Raw genomic sequence first — 12,883 nt, forward strand, 5'->3', positions numbered from 1 at the left:
GATATAATTAACCCACTATATTGCTAAATGAACACGATTTTTCATATCAACAGAAAAATATAGCCTACCGGGATAACTGGCTTCAATTGAGACTCCCCTTCGCAGCATAGCCCGCCCGCACATTGACAAGATTGGTTTCAAGGTAGAAATCGCGTTTTTGATTCAGTGCAGTTTGAAGGAGAAAATACTCAGCAATGGTTTTGACTTATGAATTTGCACATGGTTTGTCTTAAAGCATATTAAAACATAACATAGAGGGAAAAAACAACATTAAAATCTTAATTTTCACCACAGGGGATCTTTAAGACATGTCAGTGCAAATTGCTTTCAGTTAAAACAGTTGAAACATGCATTTAGTCTGTGAAACCAGGGGATGAAGTTTTTATTTAAACTAATACTGAAACAGGCCTTTATAGCTTAATGTTGGGAAAAACATCATTAAAAGTGGTCACAATGGAGAGCAAGCAACAGGGAAGTGGCTAAATTAACCAGACGGCCTCCAATTGCACATGAACAGTTAAGGCATGGTGATGGTGTAGGCCACAGTTGAGCAACTCATGAAGACAAAAGAGCACTAAAACAATGTATCGCTTCTAAGGGAAAAGGAGAGGAGGCGAGTGGAGGTAGAGGGCAATGCTGACTAGCTGTAATCTACAGGAGCAAAAGGGCAATGTAGTACTAAACATGGGGAAAATAAACCGCTCAATAAGCTGATAGGAAGGCGGAGACACTACAACAAAACAAGATTGTCGCTGAACCGTGTAGTGGTATGTGGAGATTAGTAGACTGAATAGAAAGATGAAGAGCTGAAAGAAAGAGAGGAAAAGAGTCAGAGACGACGACTTCCTTGTTTACCAACTCATGCAATCCTGATAACCAGCAGGAGACAGAGAAGTGAAACACTGGGCTATCAGCCCACTGGTGCCTTACTCATCTTGTCTGAGAGGAACTTGCATTGTTTTCCACCTCGGAATCAGTTTTGTATCAATTACAACAGTGATTGTGCAAAATTGTCACGTTTTTCATAGTTCAAGCTCCTTTTTGTTCTCGTCTACCCTTGAGAATGAGCTAATCGAAGAAGAAAAAACATTCCTAAATGGACATTAAAACGGAAAGAAAACATTTATCCTCAGTGTTCATAGAGATGCCTCTATAGAAAGCAAGAGCAAAAGACAGGAGAACAAACATGCAAGGTTTCATAGTTAAATTTTATCTGAAACTAAACTTTTAAACCATACAGAACTAGGAAGTGTAAATAATATGTATACATGTTTAATATAATATTCTTTTAATAGTAATTACAATCTTAATACAAGCATTGTAGAATGAAGAGACATCTTAAACTGCCATTTTCAAGGTGAACAGCAGCTTGATACCAAATTTATTAGATCACTCTAAAGCATGGTACAACAAAAAGGAAGGAAATATAGGGAATGAATAACAAAAACAAATAACTGGCCATTTGATTGCAGCTGAAAATCATTTTGAGAGCGCAGACTCACAAACAAAACAACTAGATTTACACATCAGCCGATGCTTAAAAGCTGAGGACAGTCGTGATCAACAGAAGCTGAAATTATTGCACTAGAAAGAACTAAACAGCCGTTCGGAAATACCAGTCGAGTAATTGGAGTTAAATATTATTTACTAATCATTGCAAATTCAGAAATGAGAGCAAAAAGAGGTTGCAGTTGTCAAATTGTGGTCCTTTGTAAAATGAAAAGGATAGAAGAAATGCAAATAGCCCATTTCTCCAATAAATATTTAGGTAAAATTCAAAAGCACTGGAAAGGCTCCTTTGCGATCGTAATCAGCTCCACAGCTGGACTTTCAACAGTTCCTCTTGCTCTAGTGACTCAGTGTTAAAAATTGTTTTGAGAGAAATAGACTTAAATGTTATCAAGTTACTGATCACTAAGAAGTCTTCAGGAAAAGGATTTAAAAGATGCATTGGCAGTTGATCCCTAACTTCCAGTTCTTTCTTCATTTCTCTGAATAAAAGTAAGCAAACACTATGCAAATTTGTCTTAACTCAGAAGACATGATAGCATATGCTTCGATAATAACGTGGAACTGAAAGTTTTCCAAGCTTTCATTCTGTTCGCTATGTAGCTAGTCAATTAACGTCATAACCATGATTTTTGCATGCTTTTTTTTTTTTTTTTACACAGTCTAGCAATGCAATATATATCATAACAGTCCATGTTTAAAGGTTCAGTTCAATCCACACTGATTGTGTCCTAAAAATACCTGCAAAAATTGATGCAAGATGCAAGAACTAATAACATTTCTGATCAGTCTCATCAAACAACGGTTTCCAGAGCTGGACGGAGACTTAGTTCAATGTAGAATGAACTGAATTGCTAAATGAGGATTCAGATTAAGTGTGAAACTAAGCAATTATGTAAATTAGGGAGGGTTGCACTTAAAGTTCAGAGATGGATAAGGCATTCCAGGGGTACCTATTATGCAAAATGGGTGGAGCCATATTTGAATGTGGGTGTGGCAACCTAAAAGACAGCTTTTGTTTTTAGTGTTTGTCTGTGTATTTTTATCACTCTCTGAAATAAGGCAAGAGCACTATTGAGAATCTATGCACAAATGCATACTAAAATGTATACACCATTTGGACACATTCAGTTTTGCCATTTCCTTTTTATGTAGACATTGCTGCATTCTCTCTCTGACTACAGTGAGGGTAATTCAAGTGTAATCCTACAGTCATGCAATAGGCCGCAAGTTCTCATCCCTTCGTTAAATTCAAAAATACTCCTTGCATATGCAGCTTGAATAAGCAATCCCTTAGTTAATCCCAGTAAAAGCCGTGATTGCAACTGCTGGCTTTCTGTTTCTCTCTCCCCCAATTTGCGGATGGCAAAATGTTATATAATCCAGAGCGTCACGCTAATCCTTGCCCGTTTAGTTCCAAACAGGTCAGAATCTTGTAATCTTTATTCCAGAGTCTCCAACAATCAAACGGGCTATGGAGGGATGAACCTGGGACAAAAGAATGTGCAATCAGAAAAGTTAAAAACAAAAAACAAAAGGCAAAAAGAAAAAGAAAAAAATCTATAATTTTAAATGCTTAAAGAGAATTTAGGCATCATAACATTGTTAAATCTTTATAATATATTGATAATGAGATTTGCTAGTGTCATTCAATTATCAGTCTTTAACATTGTTAACCAATGAAATATCAACTATATCTTTAATATCAGCTGATAACTAATGTGGTACTGATATATTGTGCATCCCTATACTTCCACTTACCTGTGCCTGCAGTGGCCCATAGGGCACCAGCTCTCCATCTACAGTGAGGGTTCCTCGAGGTGAAAGTGGCTGAAGGCGGAATGCCCGAGCAGAAACATGACTGACGTAGGGAGAGCTTAGAGACATATGAGCTCCTCTCTCCATTGCTAGAAACAGTCTAAGCAGCGTTGCCCGGGAAATACCAGCCCGCACAAATGTCAGATGGATCAACCCATCATCAAATTGAGCCTGCGGTGCAGCGAGAAGATCTGCTCCCAAGTGGGACTGGTAGATGGCAAGCACTAAGACAAAATCGCCCTCAATAGTGACCCAGTCACGTGTAGGGAGAGGCTGGTCCAGAGGAGGTAGCAGATCATCCTCTGGCAAGTTGATGGATGTCAAGTGATGACGGTTCTTCAAGGGTCCTGCGGGCTCTGCAAGGTCAAAGTTGAATGAAGGGGTCGGTGAATGAAAAGAAGGCGATGGGGAAGACGAGCTGGGAGTGTTGGGACGCGGTGCGAGATAAGAAGAGTGGGGAGAGGCGCAAGATGGAGACGAAGGAGGGGTCGGCGAAAGGGACAGAGAAAGGGATGGAAATTTTGGAGGGAGAGAGTTTGAATGTGATTGCTGGAGAAGGGAGAGGGGCCGTGGTCGTGAGGGGTTCTGGTTCTGGTCCATAGTTTTAGTTTTGAAAGCTTTGAAAGGAGACTGGCGGAATGGAGAGGAAGAGATGGTGAGGGCTCGCTCGCGAGACTTGTCCAGAGGAAAGGCCTCTCTCTGAAAGTAGGTGCCATTAATGTCTTCGTCTTCCTTCCCATAAGCTGCCACCTCCATGTCTTGGTCAGTGTCAGCACCAATTGGCTGGCTGAAGAAGGCATTAATAATCTGACTAGAGGGAAGCGAGTTTTTACGTAATGTGTGTTGGATGTCAGGTGGCGTTGTCTGATAACTCTCGTCACACTCATTTACCTCATCTCTGTCACTCAAATCTCTTGCTTTCATCACTCCTTGTCCATCTATATCATCCCCACCTGATTTATTATCTTCTTTTCCATTCCCATTATTTCTGGCTATGTTGTCACACTCTTCCCTTTCGGCTGATTCAGAGCTGGTCTCTGACGTCCCTTCCATCTTTTCTTCTGCTTCCACCTCTCTCTCTCTGTCTTCTGCGAGACTGCTTGCTCTCACTACCCCAACCCCTCTTGCCCTCTCTCTCCTCCTCTCCCTCTCCCTCTCTCTCTCCTGCCTCTCCAGTTCTCGTTCCCTCTCTCTTTCTCCATCTCCTTTACGGAGACTTCTTTGTTCACTCAGGCCCATGTCAGAGCAGGTGCGGTGGATGGGCGTGCGACAAACTCCCTCCAATCCTTCGGTAATGCTGCGTGAAAGCGGCCTTCGGGGCAGCTGAGGCATGGCATCGGGGAAGGGGTTGACCATACCGGGTGGCAAATAGGAAAGACGACCCTTATACGACCGCAGAGAAGCCAATCTCACCAGTGTTCCCAGAGTAAACCGTGCTGAGCCCAGCCCTCTGTAGCGCTCACTCTCTATGTCCACGTCAGACACAAAACCCCAGGCCACAGAAAGGAAAGAGAAAAGTCTCTTGGGAACAGGTGGGTGCCCATTCTGATTGGATGTGGATGATGAAGCACATGGGCTGGTTGTAACAGAGACCAAGTCCATCGGTTTAACCCCACCCCGGCACAGCAGAAAACAGCAGTTGAGGAGGAGAGGCTCCCGAAGGCACATGTCATATCTGAGAGACAAACAAGAAAATAAATAGATTCAATCACATTTAGAACACACACACACACAAAAAAAACATGGCTCAAAAAATTATTCAAATATGGAAGTGAATCAGCACAACAGATTTTTTTTGAGAGTGTAAAAGTAGGTACATTGCCACCAATACACCTACACATAGAGCAAAGCAAACAACTACTGAGAAAATGTATGAAACTCATCTTAGTAAAAGGAAAGTAGTTTTTGTTGTTGTTGTTTTTTGTGGGTGGAATGTGGGTGAGTAGATGACAAATTTAAAATTTTTGGTCAAACAGTTCCTTAAAAAATAAAGGAGGCTCTCTGAAGAACTACAGATTTTCACACAATGTGTCCCAGGTGAGCTTAAGCACATTTCGTACCCTGCGTAGTGGTTTATGGAACCAGAAAGTGCATTTCCAGAGCCACAAGGCAGAATTCCCACTGGAGTTTTTATTGCTTGTTCCCAATCTGGCCTTTCCATAAGGCCATTTATCACCTGCAGAAAAAGGGAAACTTTATTATGTAAATAATCTTATTTTTACATACAAAGCATGTGGTAGATCAGTCAGCTACTACAGAAATCAAACTTGTGTCATTCAGAATGTTCTACACATCACCGGCCCCTTCATTTATTTAACATTTTGGTAAATGTTAGCATGTTTTCAGCTACCAATAGAGTATTGTTCTCAACCATTTAATGTCTTTTACCATGTTTTAATCCATTACACAGGATTCCACAGACTTTCCAGAAAAATTACCAAACAAATTTCCTGCAAAAAGTCAGTAGATTCCACCTGGGATTTGAACTAAGTTAATGTATAATGTAACAGAGCCACATGATATCCACCTCGTGCAACAGTCCATCTCCAGATACAATGATTATTCCGTCCCATTCTTGTAGTGAGATCTCTCTGATTAGCTCACGTGCATGATTCTGACGCTCTGCACAACAACAAAAATACATGCATCACATCAGTTCAATGCAATAATTCAGATTCTGACAACTGTTGGTGTGAGCGTTTTTATTCTGAACCATTTATAGTCAATAGCATGTGTGTGTGTTGTTCTTACCTGTCTGTATGAGGTTGTAGCTGATGTTGGCTTCTCTTATCATTGGAAGTATGTGCGTTTGACACCATTGCATTGCCTGACCCCGGCCACTGAATGGGTTCACCAGCAGCAACAGTCGACGGGGACGGGGCAACATGCTTTTGCAAAATTCTGCACAAACAAAAACAAGCAAGTGAGGATAAGACCTTCATTCTAAGGATTAATACTAACACTAAGCCAGTCCTAAACCATCTGAAAGTAGACATCATGATGTTTTAGTGGATGTGAAAAATAAGTAAACACATATCTGACCATCATTTAAAAAATTCTGATAAAATTCTTAATGGATCATTTCAATTCTATTTTTTACAGTATTTTTGACATTTTTCCAAAAACAGAATCAATTCTTACATTAACGTTTAAACTGTGTGGTCTCTGAGAACATTTCATTATGTTCTGGGATTTGAGAATTTAGGATAGGTCTCATCTATCCAGAGCAGTGCATAATAGTCCTGATCTTAACCTAGATGTTATGTTTGTTTTTTAAGATTGAAGGCTTCTTCCTTCAAACCTTCCCATCATGTGGGGCAAAGTGATGCTGTTTTCTTTTATTCAGACGACTGATTCATGTATTTTGAAATTAAACAGAGGCAAGACTTTCCTGTCAGTTCCTTGATGTTAACTTTTCCCAAAAATGTAATTTTTTTTCTCTTGATTTAAACGGCTGATTGTGAAATGTTGTTTCAGTTTTGCTTTAATTATAGTTTAACCAATCAGTATAACTGAAATGATTAAATGTCCTTATATTCAAAACAAAATGTACCAAAATACAAAAAAAATTTGTCATGATTTACTCCCCCTTAAGATTTTCCAAATCTGTATGAATTTCTTTCTTCTGCTGAACACAAAAGAAGATATTTCGAAGATTGTCGGTAACCATACAGTTGACGGTAGCCATTAACTTCCATAGTAGGAAAAAATTACTGGTTACAGAAAATCTTCAAAATATCTTCTTTTCTGTTCAGCAGAAGAAAGAAATTCATACAGGTTTGGAAAAACCTAAGGGTGAGTAGATGACAGAATTTACATTTTTGGGTCAACTATCCCTTTAATGGAGTGCACTTACATTTTCACACCACAAGACCTGCCAATCTGAATTTCTAACACAAATTACAAGCCAAAATGTATTTATTTTTAATCATATAAAGGTATTTTAATGATTTACTGAACTGCAACGACTATCACTGACAACTAACTACAGCACAGCAGTTAAAAACAGGGACACAGCGACAACACGCAGCATCTGTTTAAGTCAATAAAGCCTGGTGCATTGCTACCGAATGATCTGCACTACTGCACTAAGGCTGTACTTTCCCTGCCACAGACCCACCCATTCTCTGACCATCAATGACAGCATGTGGTACACATTATGAGTGAAAAAACAAAGGAAAAAAGGGAAGGGACAGTTAAAATTCGTACACAAATAAATGCAGACAGACATGATTCATTCTCACAAAAATTTAGCTCAATATACAAGTAATCAAAGTGGCATCCTATTTACAAGACATAGCCTACTAATTAACAACATTAATGCAACAGCACTGACTCAGGCGTCATGAAGAATTAGCAGCATCCAGCATCCATTATTTTCCTATTATTTATATCTTCAGTTTTCAATTGAATTTTAAGGTTAAGTTGTAGTAATGTTGTCCTTAAAATATTTCAAGTTATCTTCAATTTACTTTTTAGTTATAGTTCTTCAACTTAAATTTATTTCAGCTAGATGGCAAGGGAAAACGAATTGTAATGTATATATTTTTAGCAGCATCTGAAAGCATGTTTCCATCTGATAGGCTTTCCCACAAACATAAGCACAGACACACGTAACTACCTGAAAACAAAGCATCTGTGAATGATCAAACCCTGACACCCACCTGTAGTGGAGCTGACATCCATCCCCCTTAGCAGGCTCTGTATAGCAGCGTTCCATTTTTCCGCCTCAGCTCTGCTCTCTGCCAAGTACGCCCTCACCTGTCTGTGTCTGGAGACGCCCTTCCGACGTTTACCCGGAGGGTACCAGTAGAGCACCAGCAAAGGAGGGGCAGGCGATCGTGGGCAGCTGCATCCGGTCAGCTCTGCCAGTGGCAGGAGCAGCCTGGACTGCTTCCCCGCACGTGGAGACAACCGCTGGACGTGGACGTGAGTTGGTGTGAGGGTCAGGGCATAGTTGGTGGAGGCGGGGCTGGAAGGTAAAGATATGCCTCCAGGACTGTTGGGGTTGCTGTTGCTGTTACTGCCACTTCCCCCTCCGCTACTCCAACCACTGAACTGTCCATGCAACAGGGCCTCCTCGGTCATGGACGGGCTTTCGGGGCCTGGGGAGCGCATGTTCAATGTCTGGCCTCAAAAGTATGTTTGGACTATACAGCTTGAGTGCCTCATGCAGAGGTCTTTCTTCTGTGTTGTAGTGAGATGACTTTCTGGACGGACACACTAGACGTTTTGAGATATTTTCAAATGTCTCAGCTTTTTTAAGCCCAGTCCATGGGCTTTTGCATAAACTTAATATTACACAAGTTATGAATGATGAAAGTGCTTCAACAGGTGTCTATTCAAAACAAAAAGAAACTTCAGCAGGCTTTTCTATCCCTGATAGTGTTAAATCTTTCCCATCAGTGCATTTTGCCTGGAAACAATGCTAAATCCTCTAACTATCATTTTATCAAAACACAATACACAAAAGAGATTTCCAGTTTAGTATCTCAACAAAAAACAAAGATGCACAATTAAGCCAGATTATTTGCTTTTCTCAAATGTGTCTGACTTCACTGGCAAAATATGAGAAAATGCATAAGTCTTTTGTCAAGATTAAACGGAATTGTGTGTGCGTCTACATAAATAATCATTAAACGACCTTTCTTAAGTTACTAACAAGATACTTTCTTACAAGTTGTTTAAATAAAATTGGAAGCACAATTTCAATTAACAATGCATTGTTTTAAGGTCAGAGAACTTACAGATGACTAAAAATAAGCACATAAAGGTTATAATAACCCTCTAAATGCTACGAAAATTTTCAGTGACAAACAAGAACAAAGAGCAGAGGTAACGGGCTGGACGAAGATAGTGTTTGAGAAGAACCAATTGAAACCTTATCGAGGTGGACAACTAAAAATACAGTTCCTATCCAGAAACAACAAGGCTGAGGAAGTGATACAGATGAACTACTGGTTTTGGTCCAAAACAGCATCAGAGATTGTAGTAGTGCTGGGAAATCATGTATTCTAGCTCACCCGATAAAAAAATGCCAGAAAATCCAGGATTTGATATCCATGAACACTGAATTCAATCCTTGCAGGATAGTCCTCAAAAAGGGAAATAAATAAAACCCAGAATACAGAAAGAGGTGGAGTGCTGGAACAGGGTTTCAAGTCATAGTCATCCTCTTTATCCACTGTTATAGGTGCCCTGAGAAAAAAAAAAAAAGAAAGAAAAAGAGAGATTACATTTTCGAAGATTAAACGCAATATTCTACACCTTACAAAGCAATATAGCTCAAGTAATAGCCTATATTATTCTGAATAGAAGTTTAGGACCTTCTGTTATACAAGATACTACCAAAAGGTTCAAATGTTTGGACTTGGTGAGATATAATATTTTTGATCATATCATTACAATTTTACAACAGCTGTTTTCTATTCTAATATATTTTACATTTTTATTGTTCCTGTGAAGGCAAAGCTGAATTTTCAGCAACCATTACTCCACATGATCTACCAGAAATTCTGAGCTGGTGTTCAAGAAACCTCTTATTATTATCACAGTTGAAACCATTTGAGCTACTTAATATTTTTGTGGAAATCACAATACATTTTCCCCCCAGAATTCTTCGACAAATAGAAAGTTAAAAAAATAGCATTTATTTGAAACAGTAAATACTTTTACATTGTTACAAAATATTTCTGTCACTTTGATCAGTTTAATATGTCCTTGCTGAGTAAAAGTATTAATTTCTTTAAACCCCCCCCCCCCCCCAAACTTTGGTGTATCTCATGTATTAGAACTCAAGATCATCAAGATCATCTTTACTGCCCTTCTAATGGAATGTGTTGTTAATTTGACCCTTGACCTGCACCTCACCTTACCAGACTTAAGTAATCAGATAACTCATTATCTGCAATATCTTCAAAGGTCTGATATCAGCAAAAAGGAACATGCTGAACAATACAATTATGTTTCTCAACAGAAAGAGTGTGGCAACCGTTAGTATGGAGAAATGTGAACAGATGGATTTAGTCTAAATACAAAGTTCATAATTCAAAAAGTCCAGGTGCCTGTGGTTTGCCTCTGTTAGGTAACACAAATACGCAGAGCTGTGTCATTTTGACCCAAGCAGAGAGAGAGAGAGAGAAAAAAAACAGTCTGGGGTGGAATTACACACATGTCCGGCATCAATCTTGGATGACACTGACACCACATATGTAAATTTCGTGAGTGTGCCTGAAACGCAACACCAGGAAGGTGGATGAGTTGAAATCTAATCGCAATTTCAACTCAATGGAGAACAGGAATGTCTGAAATGCGAACTGACGACATATTCAACAGATTAAGATCTCATAGTACAAGATTATGGTGGACAGGAAACGGCTGCAGTTGAGAGGCCCAATATATCGACACATAGTCTATAAACATCTGGGATGAGACGGACGGCTGTGAAGGATGTTTTGACTGTAGTTCAACATCTGCAGACTTTGTTTTGGAAGTCAGCAAGTAATGGTCAATGCAGAAATATGTGACTCTTATCACAGCAATCACGCACTTTAATTTTCTTCCGGTCCTGCTTGTTAAGACTCATGTGAAATCAATGCCTGGCAGATTTCCATAACTGTTAAAAAAAAAGAAAAAAGAACAACAACCCTGTGGTGTCCACTTCGCCCCCTTGTGTCCTTGCAAAGTTGGGCAGAGACACTGTCAGGAAAGCAAGACCCATAGAAGACCAAAAGTGCATTCCTCTCTAAAGCTTCACCTTTCAAGAGCCAAAAGAGTACTGTTGACTGTCTGGGCTTCACAGGCATGATTGCACACTTTGTCCCTTTTATCACCAAAACTTTTTACTGCATCAATGATATGATAATATTCTTCATTCAGATACACCAAAGCTATTTCAAGTCCTTTGACATATTAGTCAGCTCCAACCTCACAGATCATAAAATTAAAAAAAATAAAAAGGATGACCTTTACACAGTGTAGGTCATTCTTTAGGCGACCAGTTGTGAAATCGATAAATTCACAGGCCTACAATAAAAAATAAAAAAATGCTTAGCAAAGGTAAAAAATACAAAGCTCTGTTTGTCACATTACAAATATAATAGCCACCTGAAAACAAAGTGTCTCTTGAATGAGGCAGGTGGCCAGTCAGCTGTCACAGTCACACATTCATTTAAAAGTGTTGCAAGGGGGATTTTAACATCTGAGTGAACTTGTATTAAATTAGGGATTTAAATATAAAAGGCTGCTCATATGAGATTTGGGAATTATGATGCATGATCATAAGTGGATGAAAAATCAAGCTTATATGCTTTCTTAAAGGACTATCAAATGAATTGCAAGCAAAACGTGAGTTCAAAACATCAAATAAACTAATGGCAAGGAAATTAATAAGTACAACTGCAGTTTCTTAGCAACTCAGAGGCAAACTCGCATATCAACACAGTTAGCTGATGACAGGCCAACACAGGGTACTAGTATATCATGATATTGGTATGAGTGGACTTGTTCGTGCTTAACGAAAGCAGTTATACCCTAAAGCTGGCAAAGATAAAACACTGTTTTATCGATGAGAACAATGTACTCAGAAAACATGTTGTTATTGTCATTTTAAATAGCCAAGCCGACGCGGAGCTCAGAGACATCAACCTGAAAAACGGATCAATTTCTTCATCAAATGAGATGTCCTAGAAACTTGTATGTGTCTTACGGGGTATAATGACTTTAATAATAGTAATAAACGACAAAGCAAAAGTAATACCGGACTTACCTGTTTTTTTCTGTTCCCCCTTCATGGCGAGTTTTCCAGCTTTCCTGAGCTGTAGGGGAGGCACGAGCGTTTTCAGGAAGTCTATCGAAGCGGTGGGCGGAGAAAAGCGGATGATTGACGTGACAAACGTACAATCATGAATACAATCCTTCTGGCCAGCCCATATCTAGGCGATAACACACTCTTTTGCTCGATACTCTCCAGTACTATATTCAGTGCTGAAACGCGTTTTTGCTACATACATTGTTTCTATTTTGATTGTTGATGAGAGAGATATTTTGCATTCATTTTATTGTAAATATACAGATACTTACAGTTAATATTTCCGTTACTTTTCACATATACAGGTCGTGCACATTTAAAGTTAAATCACAGATATAAAAAAGAAAATGCAAAATAAAGAAGAATGATATGTAATACATATACGTGTGTGTGTATACACACACACATATGTATTATATATATATTGTATGTATATATGTATATGTATTATATAGAATATATAGAATAAGACTAAAAATGGAACATATTTTAGATCACATTTGTTAACAGATGATAACAGAATTAATTTTATAGTTTAATTTTTTATACGGAAACTAAATAAAATTTGTAATAAAATCATAATTGAATAGTCATTTATACAGTAACAAACATTATATAATTAATATTAATAATAATATAAAATAATATAATCATAAAATGACCTCTATAAAGATTTTAAGTAAATTGGTAAAACCAAAATAAGCGAGGGATTGCTTCAATGTTTCACAAAGAGAACATTATGCAAGT

General features: G+C 38.7%; 1 protein-coding gene across 2 annotated transcripts; it reads right to left on the reverse strand.

The window, feature by feature from the left end:
• Positions 1–1,188: 1,188 nt before the first annotated feature.
• Positions 1,189–12,225, reverse strand: sphk2 (sphingosine kinase 2). 2 transcript variants are annotated; one of them, XM_079894482.1, is made up of 8 exons: positions 12,095–12,225; positions 9,351–9,525; positions 7,992–8,432; positions 6,079–6,228; positions 5,855–5,949; positions 5,388–5,503; positions 3,271–5,002; positions 1,189–2,997 (listed from the first exon to the last, which is right to left on the reverse strand). In XM_079894482.1, exons 3-8 carry the CDS (start codon positions 8,413–8,415, stop codon positions 2,935–2,937), a joined length of 2,580 nt encoding a protein of 859 aa, XP_079750608.1. In that variant the 5' UTR covers positions 8,416–8,432; positions 9,351–9,525; positions 12,095–12,225; the 3' UTR covers positions 1,189–2,934. The 2 variants fall into 2 exon arrangements, with proteins under 2 accessions (XP_079750608.1, XP_079750607.1); XM_079894481.1 differs by having other exon boundaries at positions 7,992–8,665; positions 12,095–12,224.
• Positions 12,226–12,883: the final 658 nt, after the last annotated feature.

This window comes from Squalius cephalus (assembly GCF_949319135.1).
Source record: "Squalius cephalus genome assembly, chromosome: 15".
NCBI classification, from domain to species: Eukaryota; Metazoa; Chordata; class Actinopteri; order Cypriniformes; family Leuciscidae; genus Squalius; species Squalius cephalus.